We start from the raw sequence: 26,211 nt of genomic DNA, 5'->3' as shown, positions 1-26,211 counted from the left end.
TCTCCTCTCACTGCATGGGCCTCCAGTCCAGTGGGTGAACGGGCCGTGCCCGACGGACCGCACGCACGAAGGTCCCGTCGGGCGGTGCCGACACGCCACGCTACGCGCCCCCGGGAAAGCACACGGAGCAGGGAACCTGTGTGTGAAGGAAACGTGGAGCTACGCGTCCCCGGAGCAAGGCACACGAGGAGGCGGGGCGGCTAAAGCTGAGCCGTCCATGTCTTCCGCTCCTCTTTTCTTTTCGCCCCCCTCCTCCACCCGACTCGGGCGATATTCCTCCCTCCGCCCGTTCCTCTCCCTCCGGGGTCCGGAGGCCCCCTGGAGCCGCCGGGAGACCCCCGAGGAGCCGCGCCCCCCTCCCCGCTCCGGTGCGCGCTTCTTGCCGGATTTCGAGTTCGGTTCCTTGTATTTCCGGCCGGCCTGCTAGCTCTGCTTCGTGCTGGTCCGCGGGTGAATCTTGGTTGGCACGGGTGCTGCTTCGATTGTAGATAAGCTATTGGCGTTCTTGTTGGTTGGTTGGTTGGTCGGTCGTTTACTTTCATCCACCAAAATTAATGATCTCCGGTTCATCATGGGGACGGCTGGTTCTTGATCGGCCGTCTTTTGCCGTATGGCCGACTGACTGGCCAAGATGATCTTCTTGGCTGGCCCATGTAGATGTAGCCTTCTCCTGTCCTGTTGGTGGGTGTATGATCCAGTAGCACTCAGACAATTCTGAACAGATTGGTTGATGGTGCAAAAGATTATTTGTTCTTTGACGTGTCCGCTTTGTTCGCTATGCTAGTGATTGTACGGTACTACTTCATTGTAATGCACAACAGCCACCGTATGTGTTTAGGCTTACTGTGCTTCCTCAGGATGATAAGGGTGATAACGGAGTCCTGTTCTGTCATATACAGAGGACAATTTTAGCAAAGGGGTTTCACAACCAATCGCACATTCCTCTGTTTGCCGGTGATCTGAAGCATTCTGTTTTCGTATCAAATAGAGTATACAGCCGCTAACTTTGTTGTGCTCTGTGTCTGTGGAGAATACTGTGTTTCTCTGATTCCATCTTTTTAACAATCTGTATATTTATAGTACTACATTGGAATTTTGCTGTGGGTTGTTGTATTACTACTCACGGGAAGCACAACTTTGTTGCCGGTGTTGGTTTGTGCACGTTTATGGGCACTTTATCACAATTCTTGTTGTTCTGTTCGTTAAAATCATTCTCTTGTTTCATAACTATGTGCTTATCTGTAATTCTGTATTTCTTGTTGCTGGACTGAAAATGGAAAAACAAACACTTGGTCTTTTTGTTCTCTGTTTGATAGCCTTATGACGGACAGAGGTGATGGACCAATTGGTAGTCTCCCTGAACATCTCCTTGTAGAAATATTGACTCGGTTACCAACCCATGAGTGGGTTCAGATATCATGTGTCAGCAAGCATTGGGCAAGCATGTTCCGAGGAGAATACCTGTGGCAAACCGCTATTGCAAGGAAATGGCCATCGGCTGGTTTCCGGAAACGCTGGCCTGGGCCAATTCCCAGAGGTTCTGCTAGGAGGTGAGTTTCCTAGTCTGATATTGTTCTGTCTTCTCCATTATATGATGTTTCTGAAGAACAACGGAGATTTCCAGTTCCTACTATACCTGCAGTATGATTGGTTCCTTGTATCTTGTATCAATTTAGAAAATGTAAAAGCAAGATAGAAGTCTCACTTATCACACTGCATCCAGTATCATTTTAGTTTTATATTACTGCATCTTGTAAACAACATTGTTGTTGGATGATATACTCTAGACATTTCACTTTGAACTGTACTATGTCTGAAGAAGGGCAAATTATTTGTTTCTAGTATACATACTTGCTAGATCATTTATATCAAAGCCATGGAAGTGTACCTCTCCTTTGTGCCATCCAGCATATCAAAATCTAATTAAAATATGTGTGAATTATTTACAGGAGATTCCAAGCGCTTTATGTCAGCGAGAACCTTGTACCATCTGGTGGGGAGATTGATGAACTTGTTGGACACACATATCTCTATTTAAAAGAACAGCTTGAGCGCCTTGCCGTTCCTCCGTCCAGCATACTTCATGGCACCATAATTGGTGAGTTGTGTTTCAAATATCAGTCCAAGCATAAAGTTTTTTGCTAGCTTCAGTGCTGGCATATTTTAGGTGTTGGATGATCATGATCAAAATTATTTTTCAAAGATAGAACTAAATGCCGTGCTTCTAAATCATGTCGTGTATGGGAGAATTGCGATGCTAGTACATATTTTGCTTTATAAAAAAAATTGGATACTGTATTATTATAGAAAAGAAACTTGGAATTCTTGACTGCATCCAGTTGAAATCTTGGAAAGCTATGTAGTGCTCCTCTATACGAGTAAAAGATTCATGTTTCCATATACTATAAGATTCATGTATTGCTTCACAATGAGGATTACTGATATCCGTATGTATATACTGACACCAAATTGGCACTGCCTTCTCATCTTCTGTACAGATCAGTTCATTGCTTGTGGTAGAACAGGAGAAAAGGCCCATGAACTTGCTTCAAATATATGGATTGCAGTCATTGACAATTTGGAAGAAAACCAGCAAACATTCATGCTGTTAAAACACCTAGCGCAAGAAGGAGATGTAAGAACTGTTTCTGAATATATATTTTCTAATTCTCGGAGCAGAAAATACAAATATCCTTACTTTTCATGTGCCAGTAGAATAAACATCAATTTCTTTCTGCATTTTCATCAATACTAATTAAGGGTAGATATACATAACTTCAGATTGACTCTTGGGGTATGCAGAGTGCAGTACTTGCTGATATCGGTGTTTCATGTTCCATTTGCAGTTTTTCCTTCCCTTTCCATATTCGAGGTCGTATAAAGTACTGTGGAGGGTGTTCGACAAGCTGTTCACCGACTTCCGTGACTGTTTCAGCGGGGCAGATTACCATGAGGCGCTAGCGGGTGCCAAGTCTAGGTTTCAACCAGTACCTTCTTCATGGATTGGACATTAGCACACAGCTGTTGTTCTTATTGTGAGTTGTACAATGTCTTAGATGTAGCTGCTATACTCCCCCAGTGAAAAGGTGGGTGCCAAAGAGTGGCAATTCCAATGGGGATGACGTGTTTGGTGACTTGACCGACAATTTCAAGAACGCCAAAATATCTCTGACTGTTTGATTGCAAAAAGTGTATATATGTTATTGTAAGTTTATAAAAAAATCGGTTGTATTTAGTACAATACAACCAGCAGCAGCTAGTTTGGTGATCGGTTCAGGGTATAACATTGGCAACAACAACAGCAAGGCTCCCTGCATTCTAAATTAAAATTACATAGAAATCTTAGGGTACTTGTAGTAACTTGCATCTGAAGTTTGAGATCATCACACTGGTTCGAGATCATGGTATCGGCGGCAAGGCTCCACAACATTTAGCTCGACTCGGGGGGGGGGGGGGGGGGGGATTTTTGGCTCAACATATGTCCTGATAGCCAACATATGTCCTGATAGCGGAGAGCCCTTTACGAGCTTCCGCTATAAAATCCACGTGCAAAGCAAGCACTTGCCAGTATAGTTGAACATATCCTTGTGTGGTGTCCAATGCAAGGCCCTCAAGTGACGTCGCATTCTCAATGATATGACATGTCAGCCAGTTTTTTTTCTTTTTTTTGGAAAAAGAGTTAAAACCCCATCCTCTTTTTTTTTTGGAAAAAGAGGTTAAAACCCCGGTCTATGCATCAATCGTTCATCTTTATTTATAATTTAATATAGGTCTAACAAAAACATGCATCAAGTCATCACACGTTAGAAAACTCGATAATATGGAGTGCTCTCACTTCCTATATCTAAAATCGGTGTCGTTGTCGATCCATCCACATAAAGTATCGGAACCCACAACGGATGCAGCAGACCTAAAACGTACACCACATGCACATATTTTAGACGTCGGCATCATCATCGAATCATTGACCCATCTTTAAGACAGAGATCTGCATCATCCTTGCTAGTTCGTCCATCCGTCGATGTCACCACGGCGCCAAACAACGCCACCGCCGTGCACTCGTCCGTCTAGACGCTAAGATTCTGGAAGATCTATCTTGTGTAGTACCTGCTGACCAGGCATGACACATCGTAGCACCTGTCGGTCAGGCATGACTTGACATCTCCACCGAAAGCTCCGTGCAAGACGAAGCCACTCGATCTCCTACCTATGCCTTCCAGCTCTGCTCAACAAACGATGCTCCCAAGAGAGAAAACATCACCGCAGTACCGCCACCGTTTGATTTGGAAGACCAGATCCTAGGGTTTTCCCTGAAGCAACATGAGTGGATCGACAGTAGTTACACGACGAAGCCTTCATCAAGGCAACAACGCAGAACGCCGCCATCGGCTCGGTTTCACTAGCAACTATGTCTTTCCGACTCGCAGCCGGAACTAGGTGGTGGATCTTGAGATCTGACCATCCAGCCTTAGGCCAACCACCTCCGACGGAGGAGATGGCCATCACCGCCAGCGGCACCAGCCAGATCAGATCTGTCCGGAGGCGACGTCGACCAGTCAACCATGGCCACATCCCCTCCTGATCCGCCCTTCCCACGAAGCCTTCGAAGCAGCGCCGAACCGCCAGGAAAGACGAAGACCGAAGGGCGATCTTGCACCACCGGTACCTCCAGACCATGGGGCTGCAGCCTAGATCCCCGCCGCCCCCATCACCGACGGCACCCGGGATTAGCCCACACACGTCTGTAGTGACGACGAGGTGGAGGAGAGGGAGGGAGGCGGCCCCCTGATCGCCCTGGAGGGAGCGATCCAAGCTAGCAAAGAAAAGACAGTGGTGAACATAACAGTGATGCTCCAAGACCAAGTGATTTGAACATTGGACGTGATTGTGAAGAGCAAGTTCCATTGACTGAAATTGGTCTGCCAGCTCCGTATGAGATAGATATAAAATGAGTATTGTTCCCTAGCCCAACAAAGCCACAACCACAATCAGTGCAGGTCATGAACACAAGGGAGAGTTCTTGTATGTTGAAGCTAAAGGGTCCAGCAATACCAGAATTTGCAATGGACATTGGTGAGAAAATTGAGCAGATGATGGAGCAGAAGAGGAATGAAGAGATTGAGAAGTTCAGGGGAAATAGCAAAGAAGAGAGAAATACAAGACAACTAAAAGAAAACTTCTAGGGCTAATGGTTGAAGATCGTACTAACAGTGAGAATGACACTAATTTGCTAGCGGATGAGGACATGATTGCTAGGGTTGAGGCAATGAAGAAGCGTATAGATGATCCACTTCATCATTTTGAGGGGGGCACTGATGTGGATGGGCCATATGAACCAGAGGAGGAGGAGGAGGCAGCAGAGGAGGTGGAGGGCATCATCACAAGAAGTCAAAGAAAGAGGCCAACCACAGGATCACATGCAAGTTTGGATCAAATTATGGAGGAAGATTGGTTACCTTCATTTGATGAGGAGAGCAACCCAAATGACCTAAGTGAGCAAGACAATGATGGGGCTTAAAAACCAACTTTTAGGCTTCCAGATGGTAGGAAGAGCAGGGCTAAAAACAAGAAGGCCAGAGTTTGGTACGATGAGAGAAGAGAGAACCCACATGAGCACTTTATGAGGAAGTTTCGTTTTCTAGATGTGAGCCAGTTGAGGAGGGAACTTCTTACCTTCACATCTCACAGAACATGAATTATGACTTTCATAGGAACTATCTAGACAGGATTATAATAGCATGCACAAGTGAGGATTGTCCTTCTTCCATTGGGGCTTCTAAGATTGCACATGAGAGGACATTCTGTATAAAGAATTGAACATGCACCGCAGTTGCCCGACAGTAGGAGAGAGCAGTGGCGGAGGCAGGGGGTGCTGACAGGGGCCTTGCCCCCCCCCCCCCCCCCCCCCATGCTCTCACAAATACACCTATATCTAGTCCTAATCCTCCACTTGTCAAACAAAATTAGCTAAGTTTAGGTGATTTGGCCCCCTCTATCATTATATGACATGTTTTGGCCCCCTCTATATTCAGTTTGTGGCTCCGCCACTGGGAGAGAGCACAAAATTAACTGCTGAGTGGTTGACACATGAATGTGAGCAATAGTTGAGGACACACCCTAACACACATGTCCAGACTATAATTTCAAATTTGCAGCAAAAGCATGGAATAGAAGTATCGATACATATGGCCTACATGGCAAGAAAGCAAGCTAAAAGTATTGTCCTAGGAGATTAGAAAGCACAATACCACAGGATAAGGGGTTTACCTAGAAGTTATGTTAGAAACTAATCCAAGAATAGATGCATTGTGACAAAAAATCATGTGAAGGAACATCCATGAGTCAATCGTGGGAGACAATTCGAATTTGAGGCAGGTACCAGGACACCGCCATGATAACCTTAAGACATTGAAGATCATCGGCTTCTCATGCGCGAAGAGCTTGGTTGAGCTGACATGCCATATCATTGAGAATGCGACGTCGCTCGAATGCCTTACATTGGACGTCACACGAGGGCATCCTTGGGGCAGCTGCTCATCCAACAGTACTGGCAAGTGCAAGTGCTTGCTGTTGCACTTGGATTTTTTGGCGGAAGCTCGTAAGGGGGATCAGGACACATGTTGAGCCAAAGGTTCCCTCCGGACGGAGTCAAGCTAAATGTCGTGGAGCCTTGCCGCCGATGCCATGATCTCGAGCCGACGTGATGGTCTCGAACTCTAGATGCAACAAGCTGCTATATGCACGGTCAGAAGCAGAACCCCATTGCCAATGTTTGTTTATGCGCATTACGTGGGTTACCTGTTTCGAAGAGCTGTGTTTTTCCTTGATACTGTTTCTTGTTGCTCGATTGAACATTAAAAACTTATGCATTCTAGCCTCTGCCCTGTTTGTTATTGTTAGCCTTCTGACATATGGGACAGTGATGAGCTGTTGAGGTGCGCATTCTGGAGCACTTATCATGAATTCAGGAGGAACTTGAGAGTTACTATTGCTCGACGCATGCAGTTTACTGAATCTGAAGATGATGTGATGCTCTTTCTGAGATCCTAGTGTAATTACAGAACCTTGTGGCCGACCTGTTGCTCTTTGCAGCACAGATCACATGCGGTTGTGCATGCTTGCACACCAGACCACCCCCAAATCACACACATCGGATGATAAACGGACTAAATGCCGAAAACAACATCAAATTAAATTATAAAACAGCCCATAACGGCCTGCTCATGCATACTCCTACCTCAGTTCTCTCGAAGGTCAAGAGCTGCAGCAATGGCCAGGCCCTCCCTGCTTCTCCTGCTGCTTGTCTCGGCCTGCGCCGCCCTCGCCATTGCCGATGATGATCCGATGGCGAGGAGCGCTGCTCTCGCCGTCGCCGACGATGATCCGATGACGAGGAGGGCTGCTCTCGCCGTCGCCGACGATGATCCGATGGCGAGAAGGGCTGCTCTCGTCGTCGCCGAAGATGATCCGATGGTCAGGAGGGCTGCTCTCTCCGTCGCCGACGATGATCCGATGGTCAGGAGGGCTGCTCTCGCCGTCGCCGACGATGATCCGATGGTGAGGAGGTTCGAGCGGTGGATGGGCAAGCACGGCCGTGCCTACACCGACGCCGGCGAGAAGCAGAGGAGGCTCGAGGTGTACAGGAAGAACGTCGAGCTCATCGAGGAGTTCAACTCCGGCGGCCATAGCTACACGCTGACCGACAACAAGTTCGCCGACCTGACGAACGAGGAGTTCAGGGCCAAGGTGCTCGGCCTAGGCGCTCCCGGACGAGCCGGCCGGCGCGCTCCGAGAAGAGAAGACTTTGCCCCCGTCAGTGGATGCTTTCTTCTCTCCAATTACATACTCCCTGTCCCAAAATAACTGTCTCAAGTACTAAGCTTGAGACAGTTATTTTGGGACGGAGGGAGTACTACATAGTATTTGATACAGCAGTTTTGAACTTTCAAAAGAAATAAGTATGATAGTTTTGAATTCTGATTCTTGGATCATCGCTTAAAGTTGAATTCTGATCTTTTTCGCAGGTGGCAATGCCTGGAAAAGAGACTGAGAATGATAACAGCACTGTGCCCAAGGAGGTGGACTGGAGGAAGAAAGGGGCGGTGGTGGCAGTGAAGAACCAGGGGGGCTGCGGGTCGTGCTGGGCGTTCGCGGCGGTGGCGGCCATGGAGGGGCTGAACTACATCAAGAAGGGGCAGCTGGTGTCGCTGTCGGAGCAGGAGCTGGTGGACTGCGACGCGGAGGCGGTGGGGTGCGCCGGCGGGTTCATGAGCTGGGCCTACGAGTTCGTCATGGACAACCACGGCCTCACCACCGAGGCCAGCTACCCGTACCTGGGCGTCAACGGCGTCTGCCAGACGGCCAAGCTCAACGAGACCACGGTGAGCATCGCCGGCTACCAGAACGTGACGGCCAACAGCGAGCCGGACCTGCTGCGGGCCGCCGCCAAGCAGCCCGTGTCGGTGGCCGTCGACGCGGGGGGCTTCGTGTGGCAGCTCTACGGCGGCGGCGTCTTCTCGGGGCCCTGCACCGCCGGGGTGAACCACGGCGTCACCGTCGTGGGCTACGGCGAGACCAGCACCGACACCGGCGATGAGGGGTCGGGAAAGTACTGGATCATCAAGAACTCGTGGGGGGCGGAGTGGGGTGAGGCCGGCTACATGCTCCTGCAGCGCGACGCCGGCATCCCGGCCGGCCTGTGCGGCGTCGCTCTGCTCGCGAGCTACCCTGTCATGTGATTCACCCTGCCAGGACATGTACGTAGTAATAAGTAGACTAATGGAACATTTGTGAAGTGTAAGAAAATAGTGAGTGCAGTACAAAATATGAATATCTACACCAGTATGTAAATATGTATGTACGTGACCATATTGTATTTACGCAATGGCAAGCTTGAGCAGAACAGATCATCCATAAGGCAGCCAGCATTATACTAGCATGTGTGACATGACAACTCTGTCTTTTTTTCTCAGAGAGAATCACAACTTTGATCACCCAAAGCAGCTGATACATTACTGAGAAACATGATATGGAATACTCCAGCTGATACATTACTGAAAAACATGATATGGAGTACATCGTTTTGTAAGACAGCTCACAGCTTCGTAATCAGTAGCGCTCGTAAACAATAAAAATAATAATACAATTACAGAAGTATAACTGTCTGATCAGTTGATAAGCTAAACTCAAAACTTGGAGGGCCTAGTGGTGCTTGTTCAGCTCAATTCTTCAGTAGTTTCCTCAACACGTCTTCGGCATTACGCTCCATCTTTGGTAAAGCCCAGTCATGCTGGATGATGTCGAGGCTGTCTTTCTCTGCGCTCAAGCTCTGAAAAATGGTCGGATGAAAATGGTAAGGTCTTTCTCTACAGAGATAGAGCACTGAAACACTCGGGTAAAAACAAAATTAAAAAAACAACCCAAACATTGTAAAACATCAAGATTGTGATGCTCTGGGACACAGAATGACACAAGGGCACAACCATGTGAATTGATAGTCTCCTAGATCGAGGGGCACAGCCGAACCAGAGGAAAGCAGACAGTTGCAATGCCAATGCACAACATAATGCTTGAAAAGCTACTGAAAACATGAAGTAGCATTTCAATCAAATTTGAAAAGCCAGGCCAGCTAAACGATAGTACATCGAATGATAGAGGGTCTGTAAATAACAGCAATAACCAATATCCTCATCCTCATCACCATACAATACATGATCCCCTGAATGCGATCCAAACATCATTCATACAAGCTTCTTCAAACTATACAGCATTTTTTTTCGAACTAAATTCGATCTGATTTATTATAACCGCAGCACATATTAAAAAATGTGCATTATCTGATGTGTGAATTTGTGAAATTACCAGTGCTGTGTCATGCACGTGTATATGTATAAAAGGGTTAAACATCATGCATTCCGATACAGATTAAGGTTCTCATACCATTGCTGGATTAAAGCCCATTCCACCGCCCATCGCCATCATCTTTTGGGCATCATCAGTAGCTGCATGTCATGCATAAACCATAAGGAAAACGGTTATGAAAATAATAAACATCGCAATATTTTTGTAGGAGTGTAACTAAGTGTATCTCTAACCATTTTCTTCACCAAGGATGAGACTAAAAAGACCCCTCAAGCCAAATAAATTGAGGAAGTACCTATCAAAAGGAGCAAAACGTTAAGGCATTTAGACCCTGGAAATACCTAACAGAAAATATATCAGTTTCTTACACACCATGAACGGCTGCTAACATAGCTCACATCAACAGTACTCAGGTCTATCCCATTTTGCAGCATTCCCCTGAATCGTTGAGTCAATGGAAAGGGGATTTTGGCTGAAAAGAGATCAGCAGATATGTGAGTACAAGGCTAAGATCGTAAAAAAACAGAAAATGACAATGCATAATTGCATATGCCCATACATCAGCCATAAATCCATATGAACTTATCATAAACTTCTAGATCCTAAAACATTATTTGCATTCTAGAATTGTACTACAAAAAATTCCATGATGAGAGTCCAGAAGACGGTGCAAAGTGAACAATATGTGAACATCTGGACTACAAATTTCTAAAGGCATACGAAATGAAGAATTAACTTCAGCTGATAGCATAGCTGAAGACAACACAAGCACAACAAAATATACTCCTTGTGAAATCATATGCAAATTTTGCCACTAATGACAGTAACATGTTCACCATCGAAGAACAAAGGTTGGTCAACAATTCCTTCCGAGGCAATAGGGCATTTTTCTTAACGTAAGTTAGACAGAAGCATGTTTGGATCTACTCATGCACTTAGGCCAAAATGCTTGGTGAAAATCACAAGTTCCTTCAATGGGAACAACATTGCATACAATAGATTTACGGACTTGAAATTGCCACACATTTGTGCATCAAAGTTTAAAAGTGATCATCTTACAACAGCACGAACAAATGTACGGACATGGAAAAGGCATATGAAGAGAGCAAGCATCACATTCATATATGCTATACATGGCAAAGCACATACCTGCAACAAAACCGGAAAAGAAGAAGTTCACCCATGCAAATGTAAGTGTCTGCAAAAGGATGACACGGTGTGTTAGTAGAAGGTAGTGGTAACTGCGATACAGGTAAATCAATTTCCATGTCACTGAACCTGTGGAACTATCATGGAGAGATTCTTCTTCATCATGTCCATGGCCATGTTTGGGTCTGAAAACATAGCGGCCTGAGCCTTCTGCGCATCCTCTTTAGGAACATGAAGCAATCCGGCTTCCTACAATACACTCGACCACATTATTCCAACAGTTTGAGAAGGAAAACATGATATACAAGCAAGCAATCATCAAGTCAACCCTGCCAACCCACAACTCTAACTTCAATCACAATACTGCTCTGAGAGTCTGAGTGCACTCTATTCTGGATCCTGACTATTAAAGCCTTAAAGGGCTGCGCTCGACTGATATCTCCTAAATTGGGATTTAGCAAACACAGATGCTACTGGTGGAATTACCCCGTTGGTGTAATAAAGCTTGCGGGCCTTGAAGGCCTTGGCCGGGATGAACTGCGCGCCGTTCCTCAGGTTCCTCGCCCTGATGACGACCTGCCTGCAAAAACCAAAACCCTCGGATCAGCTACAGCAGCAGCCATCAGCTCAGCAACAACGGCCGCAACTATCAGAATTCTCAAACAGGCAAACCCCGGCTAGCTCCCCGATCCAGATCGCTCAGATCGGGCGAGTCGGGGACCAGATCGGGACGGAATTGGCGGGAGGGGAGGGGAGGGGAAAGGCGGGAGTACAACGCACCCCTCCTTGACGGTCTTGGGGTCGGGGGAGGAGGAGGCGGACGGCGGGGAGCGCATGAGCTTGGAGACGAAGTAGCGGAGCACGCCGATGAGCACCATGACCACGGAGAGCGGGATGAGGACCCAGTCCCGGATCGCCGTGTCGAGCACCAGCTCCTCGGCCATCGGGGCCGGGCGGGGTGACTAGCTACGTCCTGCCTGGGGCGGCTAGCCGGCGGCCGGCGACGCGTCGGTGGCGTCGCGAGGGGGAGGAGACGGGGCGAGAGGGAGAGAGCTCGTCGTCGACGTGGGTGGATGGGCCGAGGCGGAAGAACCGAAGGGGCGCTCGCTGTAGTTGAGGAGGGCTCGTTTACTGGGGGTCGTCGGGTCGAATAGAACTCGTCGCAGTGGGCCGGATTGCAACCCACCCGGGCCGATTTGTGTTTATTTTTCTTTCGGGGTATCACACCGCGTAAAGAAGGCCAGATCGTCTATCTTTTCCAGCAAAGGTTGTCCGAACAGTTTAAGACAAGAAATTAAACATGTGCTCAATGTACAGAATGAGAAACTTTCGGAGAAATATATTTAGGATGCTGATAATGTTCACATATGCGGTGAGAACAATATCCACCCACACGTTTATAACATACATATTACAGTCGCATCACCGCATGCATGCATATGAAAACCTTTTGGATTTTTAGATTTTAAAATGTTTTATCTTTTAAATGAAAAATTTAATTGAAGATCCGTTTTCATCATTAAATTCATCACGATGAGATCTTCGAAACTAGATCTCATATCAATATCTTTCGACAATTTTTTTGTTTAAAAGTTGTCATATCTATTGCACATGAATTGCCATGATCTTTACACTCAAGTTGTCATGATATGTCTCAACTATTTTTTCTTCTACCTTTAAAAGTAATTTTGACATGTTATAAAACGGGAAATCAAAAAACTAGACTTGCCATGAACCATAAACTAAAATAGCCATGGTGAATTACTTTTTTTAACATAATACATACGCAAGCACTCATACATATGCGCATACACTCACATGATGAATTATTTAAATTTGTCATGATACATGCACTTAAATTTGTCATGGTTCATACAAAAAATAATTTTTATGGTCAAAGTACTGGAATTGTCATGGTCAAAATACTAAAATTGCCATGATCTATAAACTAAATTTGCCATGATGGATTACTAAAAATTGCCATGATCCATGCATTGAATTTGTCGTGGTTAATTGCTGAAAATTGTCATGGCCAATTAATACAAATTGCCGTAAAAAGTAGTTGAAAATATAACGGTAACTTTAAATCTAGAAGAAAAAATTGATAGAACATGTTATAGCAACTTTAGTGTAAACACTATGGCAACTACTGTGTAAACATCATGTCAACTTTTGGTCAAAAAATTTCATTGAAACATATCAACATGAGATCTAGTTTTGAAGATCTCTTCGAGACGGATTTAATGGTTAAAATGGATTTTAATTGAATTTTTTAATTAGGAGATAGAACATTTTAAGACAAAAATCAAAAAAGATTTTCGCTGATGTCACATGTTTTGACGTGGCAAAATGGATGGTAATAGAGGCGTTTGGGCCATGTTGCTTCGTGCCATACGTGTGAGTGTTAACTTTTTTCAATATTTAAAAGACAAGATCTCGAAACAAGTTCAAGGATGGATGAAAAAAACACTTTCTGTAGGAGGAAAGGAGGTGCTAATTAAATCGATCGTCGTGGAGATTCCGACATACTCTATGTCGTGCTTCAAGCTACCGCAAGGTTTGTGCAGTCATATAAACGGTCTCCTCCGCAAGTTTTGGTGGGGATCGAAGAAAGTTGAAAGGAAAGCTGTGTGGGTATCGTGGGAAGTCATGTCGCAACCAAAATTCATGGGAGGCATGGGTTTTCGAGATATTGAACTTTTTAACTTGGCGTTGCTGGCTCGCCATGTCTGGTGTCTGTTACATGACCCATCGTCCCTTAATGCTTGTGTTTTGAAGTCAGTTTACTATCCGTCTTGCTCAGTTCTTGATGCAGAATTCGAAAACCACCCCTCGCAGGTTTGGCACTCATTAGTGGAGGGACGAGTCACTCTAAAACTCGGTTTGGTCAAGCGGATTGGAAGGGGACATGAAACTCACATTTGACAGGAAAACTGGATTCCTAGGGATTTCAAACTCCGTCCAGTGTGTCCTAAATCTCCCAAAATCCCCCACAAATGGTTGGTGACTTGATTGATCAAACTACATCGTCATGGAATTTACAGACTATCGAGGAACACTTTTTCGATATTGATATTTTCCAAATATACGTATTATTGCAATGCAACCACCAGAAACATTTGTCCACCGCTCGATAGGTCGACCGAGTACTTGCGAACCATGACTATCAATATATATCGCATCACTTAATATCACACCATATTCATTATGCAGCCCAAATGAGAGCCACAAAATAACACGCAAATGGATATTGCAACCGATGGCCACTCTTCATGACAATGCTTTTGCCTGCGGTGACAATGCGGTCCAAGATGTGAGTTGTGAGGGAAACTACCCAGATTCGGCTGTGAGAACAACGGCGATAAACAGAGCTGCCTGGGTAGGAAAGACGAATGAAAATTGGCACCACCAGCGCTGATGTAGTCGTCCATCGACCCGCCGGGTGCCACGGGAGTAGCAGGCAGAACAGTTCCGAGCACATTCTCAACATGCATCTGAACATCAGGTATGTTGCTTTGCTTCTCCTAGCCTACTGCTGCAATAATTCTTCTTGCTTGCTTCCTCTTGTCATTTTTTGGTTTACTGTATCTTAGTCTAGATTGTGTTGGTTGGGTTTTTATCTGGCCATGGGACGGGCCTGGCCTCGGCCGAGGCCCCAACAAGCCCAAGGTGTGCAGATAAGGCCCAGGCCCTCCCAGGCCCACGAAAATACTACGTTTCTCAGGCCCAGGCCCTCCCAACACAGAAAGCCCGAAAGCCCTAAGCCCTCCCAAAGGCCCTTGACATTGTAATGAAAGTACATGTCCAGAAAAATAAACAGAATAAGATAGCAGCACAGCAGCACAGCAGCACCAAAACAGCAGTAAAGAGCATTGTCTTCGCATCAAATAGTATCAAAACATTCCAGTTTCGGGTTTGTAGAAACATAAGTGCATAAATGTATTATTACATGCCAGATGGTCAATTCATAGAACTCTACAAAATGTTGGATCCTGGATGGTTACATCTCGACATGCCTTCTCTGCTTCTTCTACTCATCTCATTGCGCTAGCAAGAACTCTACAAAATGCAATAAACAACATGTTAGCTATAAGCTCTAAAGTACGTGTTGAACTTGACAACTTGACATGAATAGAGAATAGGGATGTTACATTCTTCTTCATCGGAAGAAGAATTTTCATCATCATCTAGCTCAACCATTTCCACCTTTCTCTTATTATCTACAATTACAAGAACAGATTGAGTTAATAACCTTTTGCAAGTAAACATAGAATGAAGAAAGAAAACAAAGTAAGTTAAACTATATGCCATGTTTTTTATTTAATTTGCAGCGATACCAATCTTGCAAACACATCAAGGCCTCAACCGTCTTTGGTTTAAGTGAGGCGTGACTCGGGGTTATAACCTTCTTACTCAAGGTGAATGCAGATTCTGATGCAACACTTGACACGGGAACATCAAGGATATCACGTGCCAATCTTGCTAGCTGCGGATACCTAGCTGCAGACTTGCTCCAGTAATCCAATATATCAATGTTCTCATTCAACCTCTTCACAGGTTCAGCCAAGTACAATTCCAATTCAGATTTCTCTTCATGTGAGCTCATGCTTTCCACGTGTTGATCATAGTCAGAAAAGGCACCAAGTCACAAGTGCTTGACATACTAGTTTTGGCTAAGTTGTCATGAACGAGTGCAACACTTCCATACTCATTAAATAAAGAAGTCAAGGTACTTCTAACATCAGAAATGCGACGGTTGGCATCATCCTCTTCATACAACTTGGAGTATGAATAAGCTAAGAACTTGAACTTAATACGGGGATCAAGAACAGCAGCACAAGATAGAAATACGCTATAGTCAGACCAATATTTCATGAACTTTTCTCTCATAAGGAACAACATTGGACCCATGTAGCTATTTATACTACCTGTTGCCTCAGTAATAGCAGTATGAACCAGATAAACATTCATGAAGTACAAGTTGGCGGTTGGATATTTTTGTTCCTGAGAAAACAGTAGTTACCTTGAAGAAAACCTCCAAGAACTAATACATATGAGATACCTTGGCCCATTCTTCCTCAGATGGCCAAAAATTCACCTTGAAGATGCTATCCCTCTCAGAATACCACTGCAACGCTTTTTAAAAGTACAAACAACAACCAAGCATAGTATACGTTGAATTCCAACGAATGGGCATGTCAGGTTTCAACTTCCTTGATTCTGCTAGGTTGAAAATAGTTGTAGCAATGCTATAAAACTTGTGCAACCTATTACCTGAAGCCTTTAGGTACATTATACCATCTCTAAGTTTGGCCACAACATGATCAATCAATGTCAAACCAGACTGAACTACCAAATTCAGTATGTGTGCACAACAACGGATTTGAAAGAATTTGCCGGACAAAGGTAAAGCACCTTGAGACAAGTGGGTTCGCAAGCAAACAATCTCTATCATTATAGGTTGCATTATCAAGATTGATGCACATCACTTTCTTCTCAATCCTCCATTCACGAAAAACTAGATGGACCTCATCGGCAATAGATGCTCCATCATATGGTGGATTAATATTTTTGAACCAAACAATTCTTTTGTTTAGTTTCCAATTAGCATCTATGTAATGACATGTAATAAAAATATAGCTATGCTTGGTGACTTCAAATTTCCAATTATCAGATGTGAAACTTACTCTACCAGGGGCAGCAACAATAATTTCAAGCAATTCTTTTTTCTGGGCAAGAAACATTGCCATTATCTCTCTTTTTATCGTGTGTCGACCAATACTCTTGAATGTTGGACAACAAGGAGCCATCATTGTTCTAAAACCATTTTCTTCAACTATTGTAAATGGATGAGAATCGGACACGAGATATATAGAGATTGCACGTCTAGCTACTTGAGCATCATATCTAACATTTTTCAATGCATTTGTTCCATCATCATTTGTTTCATATTTCAAGAAAAAATTATTCATTGTTGATTGACCAGTCTTATGTTGCGCTTCAGTGTGCCTAAGGAGATGAAATGTACCATGTCCAGACTTAGCTGACAGCTCAGCGGTGCAATGGTTGCACTTAGCTATAGTAATGGCATTACCATCTTTGGATATCTTGGTGAAGTCCAACCATACTTTTGACTTCCGTCTGCAATTGCTAGAGGAGGCAGTGCGCCGCGGCTGTGCTTTGGTTGTAGGCTGCTGCTATGCTTCGGCTGTAGGTTGTTGTTGTCCTGCAGATTGTCTACTTTTTGAACGTCCACTAGATGTTGGCTTCTTCCCCCTTGAACTTGCACTTTTCTGCCGTACACGAGGAGGGTTTGGAGGTACAATAAAAAGCTCCACCTCACCCTCATGACCTTCTAATTCTTCAGGATGATAATTTGATTCATCACCCTCTAGGCCTTCTAGTTCATGCGGATCCATGTCAAATCTATATCAACAGCAATAAAAATCTATATCAACAACAACAATTATACCCATTGTTTTAGAAATCGTCTATCATTGTACATCAGCGAAATCATCTACACATTCACACTTATATTCATGTACACCAGCAAAATCATCTACCATTGTTCTATGTACAGCAGCAAGAAACTACCTTCGTCCGTCTTGGTGGAGGAGACCGACTTGGTGGAGGAGATGTGGCGACCGGCGGGGCTTCGTCCGGCTTGGTGAAGGGGATGTGGCGACCGGCGGGGCTTCGTCCTGCTCTGTGCGGCGGTAGATGTGGCGACCGGCGAGCAGAACACGATGGGCGCGGTGGCTGGAGGTAGGACGTGGCGGGCGCAGTGTAGTTGGGGAGAGGCAGACGGCCGCCGACGTTGTAGTTGGGGAGAGGCAGATGGACGGTCGGCGGTGTAGGCTTAGGTTGGAGATGGATTGGTGATACGTCTCAAACGTATCTATAATTTTTATGGTTTCATGCTGTTATATTGTCATCTTTGGATGTTTTATGTACCTTTTATATCTTTTCTGGGACTAACTTATTAATTCAGTGCCAAGTGCCAGTTCCTGTTTTTTCTGTGTTTTTGGCTCTTTTCAGATCTGATTTTGGAACGGAGTCCAAACGGAATAAAATCCCCGAAATGATTTTTTCCCGAACGAAAGAAGATCACGGAGCTTGTGGGCCAAGCCAGGAGGGCTACAGGGAGCCCACAAGCCCCCCATCCGCCACCAGGGGGGCGGCGGTGGGCATGCTTGTGGCCTCCCTGGCGTCCCCCTGACCTAGATCCTGCGCCTATTTATTCCCTAAAATACAGAAAAAAAATCAAGGGATCCACGAAAATACTTTTCTGTCGCCGCAAGCTTCCGTTTCCGCGAGATCTCATCTGGAGACCCTTCCCGGTGCCCTGTCGGAGGGGACTTTGGAATTGGAGGGCTTCTTCATCATCATCATCGCCCCTCCAATGACTCGTGAGAGTTCACTTCAGACCTACAGGTCCGTAGTTAGTAGCTAGATGGCTTCTTCTCTCTCTTGGATCTTCAATACAAAGTTCTCCATGATCTTCATGGAGATCTATCTGATGTAATCTTCTTTGACGGTGTGTTTGTCGAGATCCGATGAATTGTGGATTTGTGATCAGATTATCTATGATATATATTTGAGTCTTTGCTGATTTATTACATGCATGATTTGATATCCTTGTAAGTCTCTCCGAGTCTTGGGTTTTGTTTGGCCAACTAGATCTATGATTCTTGCAATGGGAGAAGTGCTTGGTTTTGGGTTCTTACCGTGTGGTGACATTTCCTAGTGACAGTAGGGGCATCAAGGCACACATCGTGTAGTTGCCATCAAGGGTAACAAGGTGGGCTCTGTCGTAGATATGAGATTGTCCATCTACATCATCATCTTGCTTAAGGCGTTACTCTGTTCTTTTGGACTTAATACACTAGATGCATGCTGGATAGCGGTCGACGTGTGGAGTAATAGTAGTAGATGCAGAAAGTATCGGTCTACTTGTTTTGGACGTGATGCCTATAGATATAATCATTGCCATAGATGACGTCACGACTTTGTGCGGTTCTATCAATTGCTCGACAGTAATTTGTTCACCCACCTTCTACTTGCTTTCATGAGAGAAGCCACTAGTAAACACTACGGCCCCCGGGTCTATTCACATCTATCGTTTCCACTTTCGCTTTTACTTTGCTTTGTTACTTTGTTGCTTTCAGTTCTCACTTGGCGAACAATCTATAAGGGATTGACAACCCCTTCATAGCGTTGTGTAACGACCAAGATGCGGTCCTTTCCGATCCGGGGGTCGAGGCCCCCGAATAGGAAAGAAGCGCATCTAAGCGTTTCGCAAGCGAGTAACATAGCACAAATAATAATAAAAGTAGACAATTCGGGATTCAACTGTCTTCTCATTAATATCTCAGAGTACATCACAGATACAATCAAGGTAGTTCCGCTACGGACTACAAAACATGGAAAAGCTATGCTACCCGGCCTGCAGGCCCACGATCACGACCTCGCCTCAGTCCTCTAGATAGTTCACGTAGAGGCGGTATGTCTCCTCGTCGTACTGCCACGCCAGCTGGGTGTCGTCGGGATCATCTGTCTCTGGGGTACCTGTACCTGTTGGGAGTTTCAAAGGAATCCGTGAGCCACGGGGACTCAGCAATCTAAGACCTTGGTGCCAGAACTAGCCATGTTATTAGGAAGGGTAATGGTGAAGTGTATAAGGTTGCAGCATCCGAAGCTTGTTTTAGTAGCTAACTTACGCAAAGTAATTGTGAAGGTGGCCTACACTAGCGGTCGGGATTACTTGATCACTAAGTGATCCTGAACACCTACCTACGGCATTCATAACCCCACCGTGTTCCCGATCGAAGAGAGATCTTCGAGGGTACAGTCACGGTTACGCACACAGTTGGCAATTTTATTAGCTTTTGTTTGAGTTATCTAATACCGGATGTTAACAAAATATTCCAAATTGCCACATAACCGCGGACACGGCTTTCCGAAAGATTAAACCCTGCAGGGGTGCTCCAACTAGTCCATCACAAACGAACACAGGCCGCAAAGGCATCCTCTATCACGAATCTCGTGATCTCGTCGGATTCCTTAGAGGAAAACCTCAACTCTGGGGGTAACCAAAGCTTCACTAGGATTCCTATACGAAAGATATACCGCTAAGGTAAGACAAGGCTAGCAGGACCTCCCGACGTGTCGACGACCCTGATAAGAGCCGCGTATCTCAGTCTCAGGACACGCCGGATGAGCGATGGTTACCACGCCAAAACACCGAGTTGCCCCGGGGAGCGTAATAAGCTGCTCTGGGTTGGACCAACACTCATGAGGAGCACTGGCCCGGGTTGTTGATTAGAGTCCTCGGGGTAGCTATTCCCTATGCAGTTTATTATTAAGTGATTAGCAAATTAACACCAATGTTGGGTCCTGTCGGACAAGCCTTAGCACTACGCGATTTATCAAGGGGGTCCCCATAACAACCCCGAACGTGTTAGGAGCGATCATTATGGAATCAAACACCGATAACCGGTAACTAAGGCGGCAATAACGGAACAAAGCACCCGGCAAAAGGCTAGGCCTCCCGTCATTTACCAAGTATATAGGTGCATTAATTAAATAACAGAATATAAGATAATGATATCAAGCTCATGTTTTCTCATGAGACAAAGCACCCGCATCTAGGAACGCTATCATTAGTAGCTGAGCAAAGCCTACTTAGCCATACAAGTTATGCTGGGAAAGGATCAGTGTAATGGGCTGATGGCATTTGAAGAGGCAATTTAATTTCAGTGGTAGGCAGCAAGCTATATGACATGGAAACGAAACTAGCATAACAAGTCTAGAGATGGAATCAAGGTCATATCATCTTGCCTGTGATATCCTCAGCTTGGAATGGTTCTAGATCGTCCTGCACGTACTCTCCTGACTCCACGTATTCGTTCTCCAATCCCGGTGCTACCCAACATAAGAATAACAGCCAATGAACAGCAGTACCACAAGATGCAACAATCACATGATGCATGAGATGAAAAATGAGCATGCACCACTATTTCTATCACTAGCACAAGCAAAATAAACTACTGCAAGTTTCTGGACAGAACTGTACACTAAGATATTTTGACATGCATGAGGATGGCATGAAGAGATGCGGCTCGTGAAAACGATGCAAAACCATGTCAAGATCATTGCAAACGGAGCTACGGATCAACGGAAATCAACGAAACAAGATATGAAGCTCTACGTGGAAGAATCAACACCACAACCACAATTGGCACAAATCTGGTATTCCCAGGTTGCCAAGACATATAACAACCCAACATGAATGGATTGGAGCAAGTAAGAACACCACAACATCAACTAAGCACACACAATGATCAAATTGACTATACTACTCAATCTGCCATAATCTGCATCTTAGCTCTTTGTGAGCTACATGCAACATAGCTACAGCTCTCCAAATATGACAAATGATATATGTGGCTGTAGCCAACCAAGAACACTACAAGCACCAGCAATAATCACAGCAAAAGGAATTAAAATCTAGAAGATACAAGGCCACAAACTTTCCCAAACCATCAGATCTCAGGGACTTAGTGAAAATTCCTGCACCTGAATTTCTGTCTTTGTTCTGAAGCTTTTTGACAGCAATCAAAACACAACCTACTGGACTCCAAATGATTTGAAATAGTACAGGGAGCTTCACAAACATATCAGGTCCAAAATCCTAGCACTGAACTAAGGCTAGTTCTCAACACAATGACCAGCACATCCTCATCTATGGGAGAAGAAAATGTTTCCAGAATTCCCAGACTTGGTGAAATTCCAGATTTCACTAAGCTGGACTTTTTCAGCCACATGCCCACTTTGTCTAGGCATAGTTTGCATGTAAATAACACCAAGTGATAAATGATACCACTATGGTGTAGAGCAAAACCCCTACTTCTATCACACAAAAACACATGACCTTGGGCTCCACCTATTCCATGGAAACCAAGATCAAACTTGCAACAAATCTGAATATGTCCACTCCATAAAGTTTCCCAATGGCAAATCTAACTTCACCACTGGATTCCTTGGGAGTTTCTACCCTGAAAACATATATAAAATGTGGGCATCTACTTGGATCAAATGACCACAATTTAAGGGAGAGGGAACTACTCCAAATCATGCCTAGGGAATGGACATCATTTCATGTAGTTCCTACTAAAACAACAACTACAAAGGTTGAGCTCATGTGCACAATGACAAAGTGACATGGGGGTTTGAACCCCATGTTTGTGTCATGCACATCAACTTCACAACCCCTTCTACCAAGCTACCCATACATACAAATCACCATGCCCTCTCACATATGAACATGTGAAGGTGCACAAGTGTTGCAAGGTGGGGATGTTTTCACCACATGCATTTCATCAACTCATAAGCATGTCACCTAGAAGAAACCACATCACATACACATGCTAACAACACAATAGAATGCTAACACATGCATAAGGCACTTACACACACATGCATACCTACACCAGCAACACCTCATGTGTGTGCAACACTCACACACACATGCACATATATTGCCACCTATCTAGAGACACAAGCAAAAGAACACACACCACCTACACTTGCAACAACTACAATGGAGGCACCACACACACACATGCACATTTGGCAAGCATCAAGTGTGTGCACACACACACACACACATACCTCTCTCAAGAACACATACACACATCACATCATATTGCCATTCTATAGCAGCAAAGAAAAACAATAAAATGCCCTCTGCCATCTAAGTTTAATGCACAAACATCAGGCAAGCAAAAGAGCAAAAAGGAAAAATAAATAACAGGGAAAATAAAATAAAAGGGCACCCTGGGGGTCGAACCCCTGTGCCTCTGGTGTGCAACTCTGCAGCACACCATTGGGCTGAGAGGCCCTTGCTCGACAGATAAGGGCAAGGGAGCAGGGTATGCTCTCCGCTGGCTACTGTGCAGGTAACAAAAACAGGAACAAAAAATAGCGCCGAGGGGGGATCGAACCCGCGCCCTCACCACAGGCACACCACACCACATACCACTGGGCTACGCTACGATGCTTGAACAGAGGAGGGTCGCGATCAAGGTATACTACTGATGTTGACAGACGCGAACACGATAACTGACAGACGTGCCGGCGACAGAGAAGGAGCGCCGGCACCTTGCCGTGCTGCTAGTGCTACTGCGCCACCGAAGGAGCCACCACCACATGCAACGAGGCACTAAGAGGGGGAGGAACCCCTCTTCCCAACACACACACATCCACTACATCACCTAGCAAGAAGCACGCACACACACATCATCACACGGCAGCGGAGCACCTGCAAGTACTCTACTCGGCAGATATTTGTTGGGGAACGTCGCATGGGAAACAAAAAAATTCCTACGCGCACGAAGACCTATCATGGTGATGTCCATCTACGAGAGGGGATGTGTGATCTACGTACCCTTGTAGACCGTATAGAAGAAGCGTTAGTGAACGCGGTTGATGTAGTGGAACATCCTCACGTCCCTCGATCTGCCCCGCGAACCGTCCCGCGATCAGTCCCACGATCTAGTGCCGAACGGACGGCACCTCCGCGTTCAGCACACGTATAGCTCGACGATGATCTCGGCCTTCTTGATCCAGCAAGAGAGATAGAGAGGTAGAAGAGTTCTCCGGCAGCGTGACGGCGCTCCGGAGGTTGGTGATGATCTTGTCTCAGCAGGGCTCCGCCCGAGCTCCGCAGAAACGCGATCTAGAGGTAAAACCGTGGAGATATGTGGTCGGGCTGCCATGGCAAAGTTGTCCCAAATCAGCCCTAAAACCCCACTATATATAGGAGGAGGAGGGGGGAGACTTGCCTTGGGGTCCAAGGACTCCCAAGGGGGTCGGCCGATCCAAGGGGGAAGGTCTCCCCCTCCCAAACAAAAATCTACTTGGTTTGGAAGGTGGAGTCCTTCTTCCCTTTCCCACCTCCTTCTTTTTTTTCCTTTCCTCTTTGATTTTTCTTCCAATGCGCATAGGGCTCTTTTTGGGCTGCCCCACCAGCCCACTAAGGGCTGGTGCGCCACCCCCAAGGCCTATGGGCTTCCCCCGGGGTGGGTGCCCCCCCCCCCCCGGTGAACTCCCGGAACCCATTCGTCATTCCCGGTACATTCCCGGTAACTCCGAAAACCTTCCGGTAATCAAATGAGGTCATCCTATATATCAATCTTCGTTTCCGGACCATTCCGGAAACCCTCGTGACGTCCGTGATCTCATCCGGGACTCCGAACAACATTCGGTAACCAACCATATAACTCAAATACGCATAAAACAACGTCGAACCTTAAGTGTGCAGACCCTGCGGGTTCGAGAACTATGTAGACATGACCCGAGAGACTCCTCGGTCAATATCCAATAGCGGGACCTGGATGCCCATATTGGATCCTACATATTCTACGAAGATCTTATCGTTTGAACCTCAGTGCCAAGCATTCAATAATCCTGTATGTCATTCCCTTTGTCCTTCGATATGTTACTTGCCCGAGATTCGATCGTCAGTATCCGCATACCTCTTTCAATCTCGTTTACCGGCAAGTCTCTTTACTCGTTCCGTAATACAAGATCCCGTAACTTACACTAAGTCACATTGCTTGCAAGGCTTGTGTGTGATGTTGTATTACCGAGTGGGCCCCGAGATACCTCTCCGTCACACGGAGTGACAAATCCCAGTCTCGATCCATACTAACTCAACGAACACCTTCGGAGATACCTTTAGAGCATCTTTATAGTCACCCAGTTACGTTGCGACGTTTGATACACACAAAGAATTCCTCCGGTGTCCGTGAGTTATATGATCTCATGGTCATAGGAACAAATACTTGACACGCAGAAAACAGTAGCAACAAAATGACACGATCAACATGCTACGTCTATTACTTTGGGTCTAGTCCATCACATGATTCTCCTAATGATGTGATCCCGTTATCAAGTGACAACACTTGTCTATGCCTAGGAAACCTTGACCATCTTTGATCAACAAGCTAGTCAACTAGAGGCTTACTAGGGATAGTGTTTTGTCTATGTATCCACACAAGTATTGTGTTTCCAATCAATACAATTATAGCATGGATAAGAAACGATTATCATGAACTAAGAAATATAATAATAAATAATTTATTATTGCCTCTAGGGCATATTTCCAATAGTCTCCCACTTGCACTAGAGTCAATAATCTAGTTCACATCACCATGTGATTCCTACGAATCCAACACCCATATAGTTATGGGGTCTGATCACGTCTTGCTCGTGAGAGAGGTTTTAGTCAACGGTTCTGAAACTTTCAGATCCGTGCGTTCTTTACAAATCTTTATGTCATCTTATAGATGCTGCTACTACGTGCTATTCGGAAATGCTCCAAATATCTACTCTACTATATGAATCCGTTTCACTACTCATAGTTATTCGGATTAGTGTCAAAGCTTGCATCGACGTAACCCTTTACGACGAACTCTTTAACCACCTCCATAATCGAGAAAAAATCCTTAGTCTTTTTAGTTACTAAGGATAACTTTGACCGCTGATCAGTGATTCAATCATGGATCACTTTCTGTACCTCTCAACAGACTTTGAGTCAAGGCACACATCAGGTGCGGTACATAGAATAGCATACTTTAGATTCTACGGCTAAGGCATAGAAGACGACCTTCGTCTATTCTCTTTATTCTGCCGTGGTCGGGTTTTGAGTCTTACTCAAATTCACATCTCACAACGCAACCAAGAACTCCTTCTTTGCTGATCTATTTTGAACTCTTTCAAAAACTTTCAAGGCATGCATCTTGTTGAAACTTCTATTAAGCGCTTTCGATCTATCTCCATAGATCTTTGATGCTCAATGTTCAAGTAGCGTAATCCAGGTACTCCTTTGAAAACTTCTTTCAAACAAACTTGTATGTTTTACAGAAATTCTACATTACTTCTGATCCACAATATGTCAACCACATATACCTATCAGAAATTCTATAGTGCTCCCACTCACTTCTTTGGAAATACAAGTTTCTCATAAACCTTGTACAAACCCAAAATCTTTGATCATCTCATCAAAGTGTATATTCCAACTCCGAGATGCTTGCACCAGTCCATTGAAGGATCACTGGAGCTTGCATACTTGCTAGTATCTTTAGGATCGACAAAACCTTTTGGTTGTATCACATATAATGTTTGCTCAAGGAAACC

General features: G+C 45.1%; 3 protein-coding genes across 3 annotated transcripts; 2 read left to right on the top strand and 1 right to left on the bottom strand.

Annotated features, from left to right (window-relative positions):
* Positions 1 to 284: 284 nt before the first annotated feature.
* On the top strand, positions 285 to 3,255 carry LOC123399585. Its single transcript, XM_045093986.1, has 5 exons — positions 285 to 368; positions 1,317 to 1,550; positions 1,950 to 2,098; positions 2,499 to 2,635; positions 2,847 to 3,255. Exons 2-5 carry the CDS (start codon positions 1,321 to 1,323, stop codon positions 3,012 to 3,014), a joined length of 684 nt encoding a protein of 227 aa, XP_044949921.1. The 5' UTR covers positions 285 to 368; positions 1,317 to 1,320; the 3' UTR covers positions 3,015 to 3,255.
* Positions 3,256 to 7,260: 4,005 nt separating this feature from the next.
* On the top strand, positions 7,261 to 8,738 carry LOC123399584 (ervatamin-B-like). The gene is made up of 2 exons (XM_045093984.1): positions 7,261 to 7,812; positions 8,025 to 8,738. The coding sequence occupies exons 1-2, from the start codon at positions 7,270 to 7,272 to the stop codon at positions 8,736 to 8,738; spliced, it is 1,257 nt and encodes a 418-aa protein (XP_044949919.1). The 5' UTR covers positions 7,261 to 7,269.
* A 289-nt stretch (positions 8,739 to 9,027) lies between these two features.
* LOC123399583 (ER membrane protein complex subunit 3) lies at positions 9,028 to 12,148 on the bottom strand. Its single transcript, XM_045093983.1, has 8 exons — positions 11,791 to 12,148; positions 11,497 to 11,590; positions 11,140 to 11,259; positions 11,011 to 11,059; positions 10,234 to 10,333; positions 10,095 to 10,156; positions 9,940 to 10,001; positions 9,028 to 9,328 (listed from the first exon to the last, which is right to left on the bottom strand). Exons 1-8 carry the CDS (start codon positions 11,952 to 11,954, stop codon positions 9,221 to 9,223), a joined length of 759 nt encoding a protein of 252 aa, XP_044949918.1. The 5' UTR covers positions 11,955 to 12,148; the 3' UTR covers positions 9,028 to 9,220.
* Between the last annotated feature and the right edge of the window lie 14,063 nt (positions 12,149 to 26,211).

Source organism: Hordeum vulgare, chromosome 5H (genome assembly GCF_904849725.1).
Source record: "Hordeum vulgare subsp. vulgare chromosome 5H, MorexV3_pseudomolecules_assembly, whole genome shotgun sequence".
NCBI lineage: Eukaryota > Viridiplantae > Streptophyta > Magnoliopsida > Poales > Poaceae > Hordeum > Hordeum vulgare.
Note: the sequence above shows the minus strand (reverse complement) of the source record. Positions and strands in the feature narration are given on the sequence as shown.